General features: G+C 46.8%; 1 protein-coding gene across 1 annotated transcript in view; it reads right to left on the bottom strand.

Moving 5' to 3' along the window:
- Positions 1-958: 958 nt before the first annotated feature.
- The window catches only part of LOC105534648 (unconventional myosin-Ih), a gene marked incomplete at its 3' end in the record, with an annotated part of 55902 nt that continues 41270 nt past the window's right edge, over positions 959-15590 (bottom strand). Inside the window, exons 14-20 of the mRNA XM_011973421.1 lie at positions 14328-14374; positions 11553-11633; positions 10410-10515; positions 8858-8975; positions 4509-4622; positions 2401-2477; positions 959-1027 (exon numbers count right to left, since the gene is read on the bottom strand). Of these exons, the coding sequence (XP_011828811.1) occupies positions 959-1027; positions 2401-2477; positions 4509-4622; positions 8858-8975; positions 10410-10515; positions 11553-11633; positions 14328-14374 (612 nt within the window). The remainder of the gene's footprint in view (positions 1028-2400; positions 2478-4508; positions 4623-8857; positions 8976-10409; positions 10516-11552; positions 11634-14327; positions 14375-15590) is intronic.

Below are 15590 nucleotides of genomic sequence, written 5' to 3'. Positions count from 1 at the left end.
ATAAGACCCCTAAGTCTAAAATACTTCCTATAATGCTGACCTCTGCTACAGTGGAATACTATGTAGCTATGAGCAAATGAATAACTTAAATCTACACACATCTCCTGGTTGAATTTCAGAAACAATCTGGAGTGCAAAAATGTCACCCAAAATACCAAGAGTATAGTTTTCTTAAGTTTAAAACACGCCAAATTATAAACAGATTATTAAGAGATACATCTGTAGATAGTGAAACTACTGAAGAAAAACAAGAGAATGATTAATGCAAAATTCAAGAGAGTGGTTACTCCCAAGAAATGTATGCGTATGGGTGGGAGTATTGTTTGAGAACATGACTGGGGAGGGACAAAAAAAAGGAAGGGCTTCAAGGGTACTTGTATGTTTGAAACCTTTTTCAAAAATTATTCTTTTGTTTTTTTTGAGACAGGGTCTCACTTTGTCACCCAGGCTGGAGTGCAGTGGTTCCATCGTGGCTCACTACAACCTCCGCCTCCTGGGCTCAAACAATCCTCCTGCATCAACCCTCCAAGTAGCTGGGACTACAGTTGTTAACCACCACGCCTAGCTAATTTTTGGGTTTTTTTGTTTGATTGTTTTTTGGCAGAGACAGTGTTTCACTATGTTGCCAAGGCTGGTCTCGAACCCTTGAGCTCAAGTAATCCACCTGCCTCAGCCTCCCAAAGTGCTAGGATTATAGGTATGAGCCACGGCGCCTGGCCCACAAAATTATTCTTTAAATGTACACATATTGTAGGTCCAATAAAACATGCCTGTGGAACAAATACAGGCCACTATGTTACAATCTCCAATCAGTAAGGAAAAAGGAGAAGAGGTCCCAGAATTGGACCCCACACCAAGGTTTTAAGGATGAGCAGGGGGAGAGAACTCACAGATGTGCCCCCAGGTGCCAAGCAGATGAGAACGGGAGCAAACTCATGTGCTTCTTTCTAATTCTTACCTGCTTGTCTTTTTTTCACATATTCTCTCCTTCCTAGGCAGCTTTTGTATGTGGCTTGGATTCTTGCAACTTGAAATAAAACAGATGTTTTGGTGAAAGGGCTTTGTATTTGTGCATCTTTGTGGCTGTGACCTCCAGGGGTGTTTGGGGGATAACGGAAGGGGGCATCAAAGGCCTGTGTGTAGTGATGTTTCAGGAAGCCATTTCAGCACTGCAGACCTGAGAGCTGGCTGGTTACATGACGCCTGGCTCCCAGATGCTGCCTGGGAACTGGAGTTTCCTTCCTGCCTTTCCTTTTCCCAGGGCAAGGAACAGACCTAGTGCTAGGAGCCCCCCAGTTCCATGCCAGGCATTGGGTTTCATTCTCATACCCCAGCCCACAAGGCAGGCATCATCAGCACAGTTTACAAATGGGCATGCAGGTTCAGACAGATGGTGAAGATGCTTGCTGGGCAACACAGCTAAGGAGGAGCACGAACCCAGGTCTGACCACAGAACACTCTCCCTCGGCCTCTCAATCCTGCATCCACTCCCTCCACACAGCAATCTAGGTCCTATCAGAGGCCAAGCTCATGAAGGGCCTTACAGAGCAGCCACGTCCTGTTCCCTGCGAGCCGGTTAGAGATGCTGGCTCAGGCCCCGCTGGCCTAACTGTGGCCCTTCAGCCACATCCCCAGCCATTGGTGCCCACTGTTACGGAGGTCAGAAAATGAGACCACCAAGCCTTGAAGCCAGATACACCCACGTTCAAACCCCAGCTCGGCTGCTTACTCGCTGTGTAGCCTTCAACAAGTTACCAACACCTCCGTGCCTCAGTTTCCTTGCATAGAAAGTGAAGACAGTAACACCCATGTCACCTACCTCATGGGTCTGTTCTCAGAACAGAATGAGACCGTGGTATAAAGGACTTAGTGTTCACCTGGCGTATGGCAGGCCCTTAAATGACTCAAGAGTGCTTCTTGATAGACCGGTTACGTTTCAAAGGGGACGCTCCCTCCCCCAGCAGTTTTGATTTTTTACTTTTTGCATTTCCCCATCTAACTTTTCTCATTGACCATTTCCAACAAACCCCCAGGCTGCAGGCTTTGAAGCTACACTTTCCAACATCAGACACACAGACAAGTGACGTTTTGGAAACGTTAATTTAAAGGGGCTGGTCTCTCATGGTTTTATACCCTAGTAGTGAACAACAGGATCTGATCCAAACGAGAACTGAGACGGCAGAACAACGTTTATATATCTGCGTGCATCTGTGACTGACCTCCAAGCACTCATGAAAACAGAAATTCACAGGGATTTTATCATAATCCCATATCTCGTTCCTAGTTTCCAAAGTAAATGCTTCTAACGTTATATCAAACACCCATGTTTAAGATGTATCCCCAAGCTCTACTTGTTCATTTCATATTCTATTGAAATCAGGACAGAAAAAGAAATCATACCTAGTTGATGTTTACAAAATTCCAAGGCATCTTCGGTAGCAAACAGAGTTCTGGGGAAACGAATGAATATTTTGGTTCTAAAAGTGAAAAGAAATGTTTTTGTAATTAATTGGTCAGTTTACCATCTAGTGGGTTGAACGGTGCCCCCTTCAAAAATTCATGTCCACGCAGAACCTCAGAATATGATCTTATTTGGAAATAGGGTGTTTGCAGATGTGACTGATGTAAGGATAGAAATGAGATCATCCTGTAATAGGGTGGGCCCTAAATCCATTGAGAGTGTCCCTATACACACAGAAAGACACAGAGAGGAGCCCCTGTGAGCACAGAGGCAGAGATTGGAGGGACACAGCTACAGCTAAGCAACGCCAGGAGCCACCAGAGCTGGAAGAGGCTCCTGCAGGAACGTGACCCTGCCAGCTCTTGATTTTTGGATTTCTGGCCTCCACAGCTAGGAGAGAACAGATTTGTTTTAAATCAGTCACTTTGTGATCATTTGTGACATAGTCCTAGGAAATGAATACACCATCCTAACCTGAAGTTGCTTCAAGTTATGTTCCTGGGCTTTAAAGAGTGATGACAAAGAATATGGGTGTTTTTTTATTTGTTTTTTGTTTTGAAACAGAGTCTCAGTTTGTTGCCCAGGCTGGGGTGCAGTGGTGCAGTCTCGGCTCACTGCAATCCCCATCTCCCAGGTTCAAGTGATTCTCATGCCTCAGACTCCTGAGTAGCTGGGATTACAGGCACCAGCCACCATGCCTAGCCAGATAAAGAATGTGGATCTAAGCTTAAAAGAAGATCATGCCGGGGCGTGGTGACTCACGCCTGTAATCCCAGCACTTTGGGAGGCTGAGGCAGGCGGATCACCTGAGGTCAGGATTTTGAGACCAGACTGACCAACGTGGTGAAACCCCGTCTCTACTAAAAATACAAAAATTAGCTCGGCATGGTGGCGTGCACCTGTAATCCCAGCTACTTGAGAGGCTGAGGCAGGAGAATCGCTTGACCCCGGGAGGCGGAGGTTACAGTGAGCCGAGATTGCGCCACTGCAGCCTGGGTGACACAGCAAGACTCTGTCTCAAAAAAAAAAAAAAAAAAAAGAAGAAGAAAAAAAGAAGATCACATTAGCCAGCAGAGAGGCTACAAATATTGACCTCACGTTGCCTGCCCCACCCTCGGCCTGGTGAGGGAAAATTCCCTGGGCAGCCACTGGGGGCAGCAGTGGGTGGTGCCTGATGATCCCACTCTCCCTTGTCCCTGTTCCAATTTATGGAACAGGGGACAGACGGATCCCACCTCTGACCTCCATGCCCTGCCTCCCTCAGGATGTGCTGAGCCTGGCAGAATCCCCTTGGAGATCTGGATTGAATAAGTAAGTGATCCTTGGGACAGGCCCAGGATAGGAGCCTAAAGATGGAGAGAGGCTTAGGCGGCCCAGAGGACCATGTACAAGCGGGAGTTCGGAGTCGGCGGGGAAAGCCCACGAACAGGGTCACAGGCGGAGATCTCCGGAGCGGGGAAGCCCTGCCTCGGGGAATACATCTTCACGCTGGGGCACCTTTCCCTGCAACCACATTAACCCTGACCAAAATGACTAACAAGGCGGCCTCAGATCTTCCCGATTCATGTCCCTTGAGTTGTGCCTGAAAGCTTTCAATGCGTACGAAAGTTCTCTGCTCATGGACAACTAAGACTCCACAGTTAAGAGTTCTAGCACACCATTTCTGAGATGCTACAGATGATCTCACATTGTCTAGGTCCCAGCTCCTCTGGCAGGTCACGCGTACATGGAAACAGTGAAAGAATCCAGGCACACAGAGGTTAGGTGGCCCCTCTGGTTCCCTGTGTTTTGCCAGCAAGGAGGCCCATCTGCTGAGCCAGTTTAGTGCCGAGCGTTCCTTTATAACTTCACTGCCTCCCACCGGCAGCACCATAGCTCTTCTAAATAATTAAGAGCTGCATTTACATTGAGTAGATGAGGCATACATCTTGCAAATCTCCATACATCCCTAGGAATTGAGTCTCCAGGCTCTAGATGGATACGGATCAATGCACAAACCCTTTGATGTCAAGGGAAGAGACCATTTGGTGGTCTTCTGGTCACTTACTTGCCTAACTTGTATTCCTCAGGTTTGTAGCCGATGTAGTTGATCAGCCGTTCCACGCCCTCTGCTGGAGGCCCGTGCCAGTGCGGCCAGGTGTCTGGGCATAAGGACTTGTACCTAGCAGGAGAGGAGACCGACATGGAGATGCTGTGACTGTACCTTCCTCTAGCCCTCCCCCACATCCCCGGCCCCAGAAGCCTGCTGAGCGCTGCTGTGGCGTGTCAGCCACTCACTGTATGTAGTAGTCCCATCACACGAACTTTCTCGAATTCAAAGATGGGTGCTTTGCAAGAAAGGAAGAAGAGATAAACTGTTTCAATATAGTAGGGAGTTTGACCTGTCTTTGTAGAACAATGACATCATCAGATGCTCAACCCAGTGACTCAATTCCACTCCTAGGTATCTGTCCCAGAGAAATGAAAAGGTGTCTGAACATTCATACCTGAATGTTCATAGCAGCCACTGGGTGTAGCAGTGCATGGTGCTATGATTCATAATAGCCAAAAGGTGGAAACAACCCAGATGTCCATCAATAGAAAACTGAACAAACAAATGTCTCGCGCTGTCACCCAGGCTGGAGTGCAGTGGCACGATCTCCACTCACTGCAAGCTCCGCCTCCTGGGTGCACGCCATTCTCCTGCCTCAGCCTCCCAAGTAGCTGCAACTACAGGTGCCCGCCACCTCGCCCAGCTAATATTTTGTATATTTTAGTAGAGACAGGGTTTCACCGTGTTAGCCAGGATGGTCTCGATCTCCTGGCCTCGTGATCTGCCCACCTCGGCCTCCCAAAGTGCTGGGATTACAGGCGTGTGCCACCATGCCCAGCTAATTTTTGTATTTTTAGTAGAGACGGGGTTTCTCCATGTTGGCCAGGCTGGTTTCAAGCTCCTCACCTCAGGAGATCCACCTGCCTCGGCCTCCCAAAGTGCTGGGACCACAGGCATGAGTTACCATGTCCGGCAAAAAATATTTTTATTTTCCTGGAATTATACTTTATGAGCATGTTCTTTAAGGGTATCGAGTGTCCCATGTTCTTCCTCTGTTCAGCCAGCTACACAAAGGTGCAGGATGTGTGCTTCCTGAACTCCAGTGAAAGCTAGAGAAGATGGGGGTCTCCACCACCCGCGGGGGACACAGCACAGTCTCAGGCCCTGCTTTCATCCATGCAGACCTTGCCCAATACCAGCACGCACTGCCAAAGTTAGACAGATAAGGAGGGGCTGGAGAGAAGCCCTAAATGCCTGTAGGTTGGAGGGACTAGTACCTTCTGTCCTCTTCAAATTTATGATATGGTTGCTCCCTGATCAAGGGAAGTGGTGCCAGGCAGGTGCACAGGGTTCGGCCATCTCCAGCTCAGTCCTGTGAACCTCCCCCTGCCTCTCTGTCCCCAGCCACTGACCAGCTGCCATGCTGGCCTCTCAGCTTGCCCTGGAGTCTGCTCCCACCTCCAGGCTTTCCTGCCTGGATTGATGTTCCCTGAATGCTACGGACTGATCGTCTGTGTCCCCACAAAATTCATATGATGAAGTCTAACCCCCAATGGGATGGTGTTAGGAGGCAGGGCCTCTAACAGGTGATTAGGTCACACGGGTGGAGCACTCATAAATGAGATTAGTGCCCTTATGAGCTCATCTGCCCCTTCCACTATGTGAAGACAGTGAGAAGGCATCATCCACAAACAAGGAAGCCAAAGCTGGCCCTCACCAGACACTGAGTCTACCAGCACCTTGATCTTGGACTTCCCAGCCTCCAGAACTGAGAAGTTTCTGTTGGTTAGAAGCCACCCAGTGTTTCATTATAGCAGCCCAAACAGACTAAGACACCAAATGTCCTCATGGCTCACTCCGTCACTCAGAGAGTGACCCTCTTACCTAAGGAGGGAGGCTGGCCACTCTTTCCATTTACCTGGATTCACTTTTCTTCAAATAACATATCCCTGCCTGACCTTATATAGTCACCCCTCAGTATCTGTGGCGGATTGGTTCCAGGACCCCCATGGATACAAAATCCACGGATGTTCAAGTCCCTGACAAAAAATGGCATAGTGTTTGCATATAACCTGAGTACATCCTCCTATACACTTTAAATCATCTCTAAATTAGTTATTATACCTAATACTATGTAAATGCTATGTAAATAGTTGTTATATGTATTGCTTTTTAATTTGTATTATTATTGTTGTATTGTTGTTTTCATTGTATTTTTAAAAGCATTTTCAATCCATAGTTAGTTGAATCCTTGGATGTGGAACCCATGGGTATGGAGGGCCAACTTTACATCTTTGTTATTGCTGGTCTCCCCCATAGAAAGTAAATTCCATGAGGATAGAGATGGGGTCTGTTCTGTTCTCTGCTGTCACCCCAGCTAGGACAGTGCTAGCTCAGATAGCTGCTCACCAGTTTTTTGTTTGTTTTGTCTTGATACAGAGTCTCATTCTATTACCCAGGCCGGAGTGCAGTGGCATGATTGCAGCTCACTGCAACCTCTGCCTCCTGGGTTCAAATGATTCTCATGCCTCAGCCTCCCGAGTAGCTGGAATTACAGGCATGCACCACCACGCCTGGCTAATTTTTGTATTTTTAGCAGACACAGGATTTCACCAAGTTGGTCAGGCTGGTCTTGAACTCCTGACCTCAAGTGATCCGCCCACCTTGGCCTCCCAAAGTGCTGGGATTACAGGTGTAAGCGAACATGCCTGGCCTGCTCACTAGTTTTTATGAAAAGAATGAATGAGCTTCAGACAGCAGCAAAAATAGACAATAGATGTATGAAGTTCAAAAAAAAAACACAGGTAGATGGGAACATCAAGTTCGTATGTGTTTGGGGGGCGAGGTGGGCGGTGGCTGTTGCCCCTGCCATCTGCCACAGAAGTCAAATTTGGGATGAGGATGAATGAATGATAAGTAGCTGATGGGCCAAAATGGTGGGCAAAGGAGGTATATCCAGGAAAAATAAAGGCAAAGAATCTCAAATGACTGTACTCAAAATATTAGGTTGAGCCACATGAAATTGCTGATATTGAACCACTCTGACCCACCAAAGTGACCATTTATTATGCTTGAGAGTGTGTTGCTATTTTGGTAGCATAAATTCACACACAGCCCATCATTGAAGAAGTGTTGGTGGATAAGCAATTTGGGGGATGGTGAGAATAGGCGTAGAAATATTTCATTAAATCTTTACAAATTCCCTGAGCCCAGACAATTTAATCCTACAGATCAGGGAAATGACAGGTCACAGCTATAAGAGAATGAGGATTAGGACCCAAGTTTGTGTGGTTTGAAAACCCATGTCCCCACTGCTAACCTGCTGCTCTTGACAACCTGTTGGGCTAAGGCACTAAACTAGGCCCTATGGTCCCAAATGAACTTAGCTTCCCCTGCTAATTCAGAGGCCTGTGGGGGCACTGCCCACGGCTGCCCCCTGGTGGCAGGTCTACGCACTTGGCCTTGCCCTTGACGGTAAACAGGGATTAGTGAAATGAACCGAAGATAGTAAACTGAGTTTTTGTGAGTTTGTTTTTTGTTTTGTTTTGTTTTGTTTGAGACAGGGTTCTCATTCTGTCACCCAGGCTGGAGTGCAGTGGTGTGATCTCAAGTTCACTGAAGCCTCAACCTCCCAGGCTCAGGTGATCCTTCCGCCACAGCCTTCCAAGTAGCTGGGACTACAGGTGCGTACCACCACACCCAGCTAATTATTTTTTCTTTTTTTGGTAGAGATTGGGTTTTGCCATGTTGCCCAGGCTGGTCTCGAACTCCTGGCCTCAAGCAATCCTCCCACCTCGGCCTCCCAAAATGCTGGGATTACAGGCATGAGCCACTGCACCCAGCCAGAGTTGGTTTTTATCTTTTTGTTTTGTTTTGTTTTGTTTTGTTTTGTTTTGAGACAGAGTCTCACTCTGCCGCCCAGGCTGGAGTGCAGTGGTGCGATCTCGGCTCACTGCAAGCTCTGCCTCCTGGGTTCACGCCATTCTCTTGCCTCAGCCTCCTGAGTAGCTGGGACTACAGGTGCCCACCACAACGCTCAGCTAATTTTTTTTTTTTTTTTTGGTATTTTTAGTAGAGATGGGGTTTCACCGTGTTAGCCAGATGGTCTTGATCTCCTGACCTCGTGATCTGCCCGCCTCAGCCTCCCAAAGTGCTGGAATTAAAAGTGTGAACAACCGTGCCCGACCCAGAGTTGGGTTTTTATATTCTCCCAAATGTTAGTGTTTTTAGCTGTCATAACTACAGCAGTTAAGAACCAAACTGAGCCTTCGTAAGGGATGCCATTTTCTTTATCATTAAACCCCAGAGATTCTCACGTAGTAGGCACATGACTATTAGCTTCAGATCAATGAAGCACATTTTACCTTTGCAAGAAATGCTCGTATTTCCTCCGGTATGCAAAACCAGCCCGTCTCACCCGCAGGTGCTCCATCAGCCCCAGGTATTTGATCTGATGCCTTATGAGGAAGTCATCAAATTTGCCTTTGGAGAAATAGAAGAAAGAATGACAGGAAAGGACTCCATGGCTTCATTTCAACCAAGACAGATCACAGTCTGAAAGCTGAAGTTCAGTGGGCGGGGTCTGGCCCCAGACTTGTTTTGTGAGGCCTTAATTAATTAATTAATCAATTATATTTATTTATTTATTTATTTTTGAGACGGGGTTTCACTCTTGTTGCCCAGGCTGGAGTGCAGTGGCACAATCTCAGCTTACTGCAACCTCTGCCTCCTGGGTTTAAGTGATTCTCCTGCCTCAGCCTCCCGAGTTGTAGGGATTTCAGGTGCCTGCCAACCATGCCTGGCTAATTTTTGTAGTTTTAGTAGAGAAGGGGTTTCACCATGTTGTCCAGGTTGATCTCGAACTCTTGACCTTAGGTGATCCACCTGCCTCAGCCTCCCAAAATGCTGGGATTACAAGCATGAGCCACTGTGCCCAGCCCAATTGTGTTTTTTTAAATGGGGGAATTTTACAGGAAAAAATTAAATTTCTGGTTCCTTTGAAAAGTCCTGAGATCTGGCTATCCTGGGCCCAGAGTCCCACATGGCAATAGCTGGCAGGAGAGGAGTAGTGCTGCTGCCCCTTTAGACAGAATGTGCCTTCTCCAGTTTGCCACAGTCCCCTCTACTCCCTATTGCCTTACAACCTGTCTGCTTCACTCATTTGCTTTTCCTGCCTGGCCTCTGTGAGCCTCTGATGATTCATTATCATTCATTATAATGGTTCCTAACGACTACATTATAGACCATGGCAAGAGCTTAGAAACTACCTGAGTCATGGATCATTTTGGAAGACTGTTCCCTGACTGGAAAAGACCAACGTTGACTCCCCTCACCTCTGACACCTGCCTGACTCAGCTTTGTTGCTCCTGAAAATGACCAAGCTCTGAGCAACGCTCACTATGAACCACCAAAGGAATTCATTTACTTTCTATTATTATTTTTTGAGATAGGGTCTCACTCTGTCACCCACACTGGAGTGCAGTGGCACAATCATGGCTCACTGCAGCCTTGAACTCCTGGGCTTAACTGATCCTCCCACCTCAGCCTCCCGAGTAGATGGGACTACAGGCACGTGCCACTACACCCAGCTAGTTTTTGTATTTTTAGTAGAGACATGCCACCATGCCTGGCTAATTTTTGCATTTTTTGTAGAGATGGGGTTTTGCCATGTTGCCCAAGCTGGTCTCTAATTCCTGGGCTCAAGTAATCTGCCTGCCTCAACCTCCCAAAGTGCTGGGATTACAGGCATAAGCATGTAATACCTGGCCATCTTCTATTATTTAGAAAGGAAAATGATTCACATCCAGAGGACATCAGGTGAGCCTGTGGTGGTGTTTAGGATCCCAACCCACTGCCACCTTGCTTTGCCTTACGGCCTCCTTTCCTGAGCCCAGTTCATAATGATTCACAACTCACTGGGTTCTTTCCTGTCATTGGGCTTGATGCAACGGATGTAGGAGGGCTCCTTAGAGATGAGGATTTCTAGAAGGCTGCTCAGACTGTTTTTAAACTGAGTCCCCACCTGCAGAGAGAGAGAGAATGAGCCAGGGAGATACTGCTGCTTCCAATGAATACAGAGAAGACTGGCCAGGGCTCAAGGTGTCAACCCTATAGAGCTGAACTATTGACAGATTGTCTTCCTAGTGGCCATTTGGCCCATTAAGAGGTAGTTTTGGATGTCCTCACCTGAGAAGCCCAAGCTTGGTCTGGTCATGTGAAAGCTGGACAAGCATCTGTCTAGGATGCCTCACTTGCTCAGCAAAGATGTGGTGAGTGCCCAGCAGAAACCAGTGCTGCCCCAGGCCTGTCATTCTCTGCCACCCTCTGCCACCTTCCTTTGTGTTTCTTTGTTGACATGTGTCCTTCATGATGCTGGCATTATTATAACTTCTTTATTTGATGGTATTTTCCTATACCCTCTCCCACTACCTCATCTGGCTTGTTATTGCTAAACCCCTGTGCCTGGCACAGTGCCTGCCACATATACGTAGTAGGTGCTGTTCAATGAATGTCTGCAAACGAACAAACTGGGACTAAACTTGGAACATATTCCAAGCTAATGTATATAAGCCACGTTCCAAGTGATTTTTTGAGAGACAGGGTCTTGCTCTGTCACCTAATCTGGAGTGCATAATCATGGCTCATTGTAACTTTGGACTCCTGGGTTCAAGCGATCCTCCTGCCTCAGCCTCCCAAAGTAGCTGAGACTATAGATGCACGCCACTGCACCTGCCTAATTGATTTTTTCTTTCTTTCTTTTATGTTTTTAATGCACCCAAGTTTTGTCTCACTGATTTTTATCTTGATTTTTTTGTAGAGACAGGGTCTCATTATGTTGCCCAGTCTGATCTTGAACTCCTGGCCTCAAGCGATCCTCCCACCTCGGCCTCCCAAAGTGCTGGGATTACAGGTGCATATATTTAGTAGAATCTGTTAGAGAGTAATATACTTCCAGAAAAGGGGAAGGTGGCTAAAAAGCATAGGTAGCTGGTGGTCATCTCACCCTCTGAGGAATTTTTGTTCCCTTTCCAATTTTGCATGGACATTTATCCCACTCACTGTTGGGGGCCTCCTCCGGTTTTCTAACTCAGCCCGCAGGAAGCATTCCCTCAGGATAACATTCTTGGACTTGCACAGCACCTGTAAGTGAAGAGAAATGGGCACCACGTTCGCTGTTTCAGAAATCGCTACAGGGCCATCAGGACGGCTCACAGAAGTGTGCACAAAGCAACAGAGCCATCTGCTTGTTGAATGCTTTCAGAGGTTCCTAATGTAAAGAAAGGGGAACAACACAGTCAAATATGGAAATCCTTGTTCACATTCTACATCCACTGCTTTGCCTACTTACTGAGGCTGTTTTTTCTCAGACATTGTCCCTGGTTCCGTGCAGCTGCTTCAGAATAAACTGGCTCTTTAAGAATGAGGCGTTCGAGACCAGCCTGACCAACATGGAGAAACCCCATCTCTACTAAAAATACAAAATTAGCCAGGCGTGGTGGCACGTGCTTGTAATCCCAGCTACTCGGGAGGCTGAGGCAGGAGAATCACTTGAATCCAGGAGGTGGAGATTGCAGTGAGCTGAGATTGCGCCACTGCACTCCAGCCTGGGCAACAAGAGTTAGCAAAACTCCGTCTCAGAAAAAAAAAAGATCCCAGGCCAGGAATGATGGGACTCAGGCTTATAATCCCAGTACTTGGGAAGGCCGGGACAGGAAGATGGCTTAAACCCAGGAGTTTGAGACCAGCCTGGGCAACATGACAAAACCTCATCTCTACCAAAAAATTAATCATTAGCCAGGTGCTGTGGTAAGCACCTGTAGTCCCAGCTACTCGGGAGGCTGAGGCAGGAGAATGGCGTGAACCCGGGAGGCGGAGTTTTCAGTGAGCTGAGATGGCGCCACTGCACTCCAGCCTGGGCGACAGAACAAGACTCCGTCTCAAAAAAAAAAAAAAAAGAAAAGAAAAAAATGACCTCCAAGATAATGATGTTAAGTGAAAAAAGCAAGATGCAGAACTACACAGTGTGCTATTATTGTGCAAAGAGAAAGAAAAAGATAAAAGGAGATACACGTACACACATCCTGGCCCCCCGGTTTTTTTAATTGAATTTTTTGTTGTTGTTTAACCCATTGCAGTTCTAAACCTATGGTGATATGGAACAGAAACCTGCAAATAGTACAGAAACAAATTAGAAGTGTTCCCTCCTGAAGTCAAAAAGTTCAGGGAGCTTCAGCCCTGGTGGGTGAAGGGAGAGATTCAGAGAATTTTTTCCTGTGTGATGCCCTCTCTGTGGATTGGTTTGTGAAGCTAATGGCCATGACCCCAGAGGGGAAGCCATTAGAAAAACGCTGTCTCTCGTTTGTCAACCAGACACTTCCACTCCCGTGTTCTCCTCTGCATGAGGCAGAGAGTAGCAGACCCACTTCGCCGATGGGGAAACCTGCCACGTGGTCTCCAGCAGGGAAGGGGCTGGGCTGGGACTCAGACCCAGAGAGCGACTGTCTGGTGAATCCAAAGTTAGGAGTTGCTCGTCTATCCTGAGTCCTAAAAGGTTGAGACAAGCAGTCCCACAAGTGGTAGAGAAAGTTCAGGAAGGCAGAAAAAACACTCCTGCGGTGACTATTCACTTGCTCACTCCGAAAATGTTACCTTTAGGGTTAAGCTTTTTATAAACCAAGCTAATAAAAGCTAATGTTGTACAAAATAGTTAACTATTTTAATACAAAATAAAGCCCTTAAAAACTCAAGGTTTTAGGCATGGCATGGTGGCTCAAGCCTGCAATCCCAGCACTTTGGGAGAGTGAGGTGGGAGGATCACTTGAGGCCAGGAGTTCGAGACCAGCCTAGGCAACAGCAAGATCCTGTCTCTACAAACAAAAAAATCGGCTGGGTGTGGTGGTGTGTGTCTGAAGTCCCAGCTACCCAGACTGAGGCAGGAGGATCACTCAAGCCCCAGAGGTTGAGGCTGCAGTAGGCTATGATGGCGCCACTGTACTCCAGCCTGGGTGACAGAGCGAGACTGTCTCAAAAACAACAGCAGCAGCAGCAGCAGCAGCAGCAGCAGCACTTCTTAGATTGATGAGATACATGGAAAAGCAAAGAGATTGGGAATTCCATCGGCAGCCCTGGGGGTTAATACCATCCCCAGCCCCCACCTCATGATATGACCTTGTGCAAGTTGTGACCTGTCTGGGTCTCAGCTTCCTCGTCCTCAGATCATGTCACCCCAGTATATTCTCATGACACCAGAATGAAATCTCTACCTCGCTGTGGACCTGCCCGTGCCAAGCTCTCAGCCCCCTGTCCTAACATTTCCCCTCGTCCAGACCATAGGACCTTTGCACACGCTGGGCCCTCTACCTGGAACACCTTCTGAACCTTCTATGGCCAAAATCATTCGCGTTCAGGTTTTAGCTCAAAGTGACCTCCGAGGGGTGTTTTCTCTAATCACCTAAATTAAAAATGTTCCCTTCAATCACAGTTCCTTCTGTATTCTCTTTGTAGCACTTCTTACTGATGGATAACTTATTTGTGTATATATTTATTATCGATTCCCCAACTCCTGACTGTAAGCCCCATGGGAACAAGAACTCCATCTTGTTCACTGATGGCCTCCAGAGCTGGTACCCAGCGGGGCACCAGACACATTTGAATGGCTTGTTGACTGAAGTGTCCACACAGATTATCTTAAATATCTGTTCTGGCCATGACATGCCAGAGTTCTAACACCATGCATGGAAAAGAAAAATCCAGAAGGCAAATTCTACCAAAATCACTATCATGGGTAATATTTCAAAATCATCAGAAACACATACAGTTAAGTGTCAGACTTACTTCTTTCAGATGTCTGTAAAGAAGATCATTGTTTTTTTCCAAGAATCCTGTAAAGCATTGAATAAAAATTTTTTGAATCAATGACTCTGCCTAAAAATACAATTCCATCCCAACTCATTGCAAAGGGAAATTCTGAAAAATAATTTCTTAGGATTAGCTCATAGTTTCTCAACCTTGGCTCTATGGATATTTGGGGCTGGGTCGTTCTTTGTGGTGGGGGCTGTCCCATATATTGTGGGATGTTGAGGAGCATCCCTGGCCTCTATTCACACTAGATCCCAGTAACACTCTCCCCAGTTGTGACAACCAAATATATTTCTAGATTATATGGTTTGGGTCTGTGCCCTCGCTCAAATCTCAAGTCAAATTGCAATCCCCAATGTTGGAAGAGCGGCCTGGTTGGGGGTGATTGGATCGTGGGGGCAGATGTCCCCCTCGCTGTTCTCATGATAGTTTTCAGGAGATCTGGTTGTTTAAAAGTGTGTAGCACCTTCCCCTTCACTCTGTTCCTCCTTCTCCAGGCATGTTAGACATGCTTGCTTCCCCTTCGCCTTCCACCAGGATTGTAAGTTTCCTGAGGCCTCCCAGTCATGCTTCCTGCACAGCCTGAAGAACTTTGAGTCAATTAAACCTCTTTTCTTTATGAATTACCCAGTCTCAGGTAGTTCTTTATAGCAATGTGAGAATGTACTAATATGCTAGACATTGCCACATATCCCTGCGAGGGGGTGGGTGGGCGGGTAACATGTCCCTCATTGAGAACCAGGTCCTCAGAACTGAACTCATGGCACAAATGCTATACTCAACCCTGATGTGCTGTCATATAAATATGCACAGTCTTTACACTAAGTATTGCACACTTGCCCTAGTCCAATAGCAAAGAAACACACGTACACTGGATATACAGAAACAGAGGGGACACTGAACCTCAAGGACAGCCAACTGGGACTCTGTAAATAGATGAGAAAATTCCCCATGACTGAGAAAAAACAAACTCAAGCACCATGGCTGGTGGTATCCAAGAGCATCTTCAGGCAAAGACAGACATGTCATTTCCAGGTTTAAAACTTGGCTTATCTGTCGACCTAAAACTTAATCAGTTAATAATTACATCAGAAAGCCAATGGCATTATAAAGGCAAAACCAGATTTTTTTTTTTTTTTTTTTTTTTTTTTTAAAGTTGGTGGAGTAGCCAAGCATCGTGTCTCGTGCTTGTAATCCCAGCACTTTGGAAAGCTGAGGTGGGAGGATTGCTTGAGCCTA

This window comes from Mandrillus leucophaeus, unplaced genomic scaffold (assembly GCF_000951045.1).
Source record: "Mandrillus leucophaeus isolate KB7577 unplaced genomic scaffold, Mleu.le_1.0 Scaffold1370, whole genome shotgun sequence".
NCBI lineage: Eukaryota > Metazoa > Chordata > Mammalia > Primates > Cercopithecidae > Mandrillus > Mandrillus leucophaeus.
The sequence above is the reverse complement of the archived record's forward strand: the minus strand, read 5'-3'. Positions and strand labels throughout refer to the sequence as shown.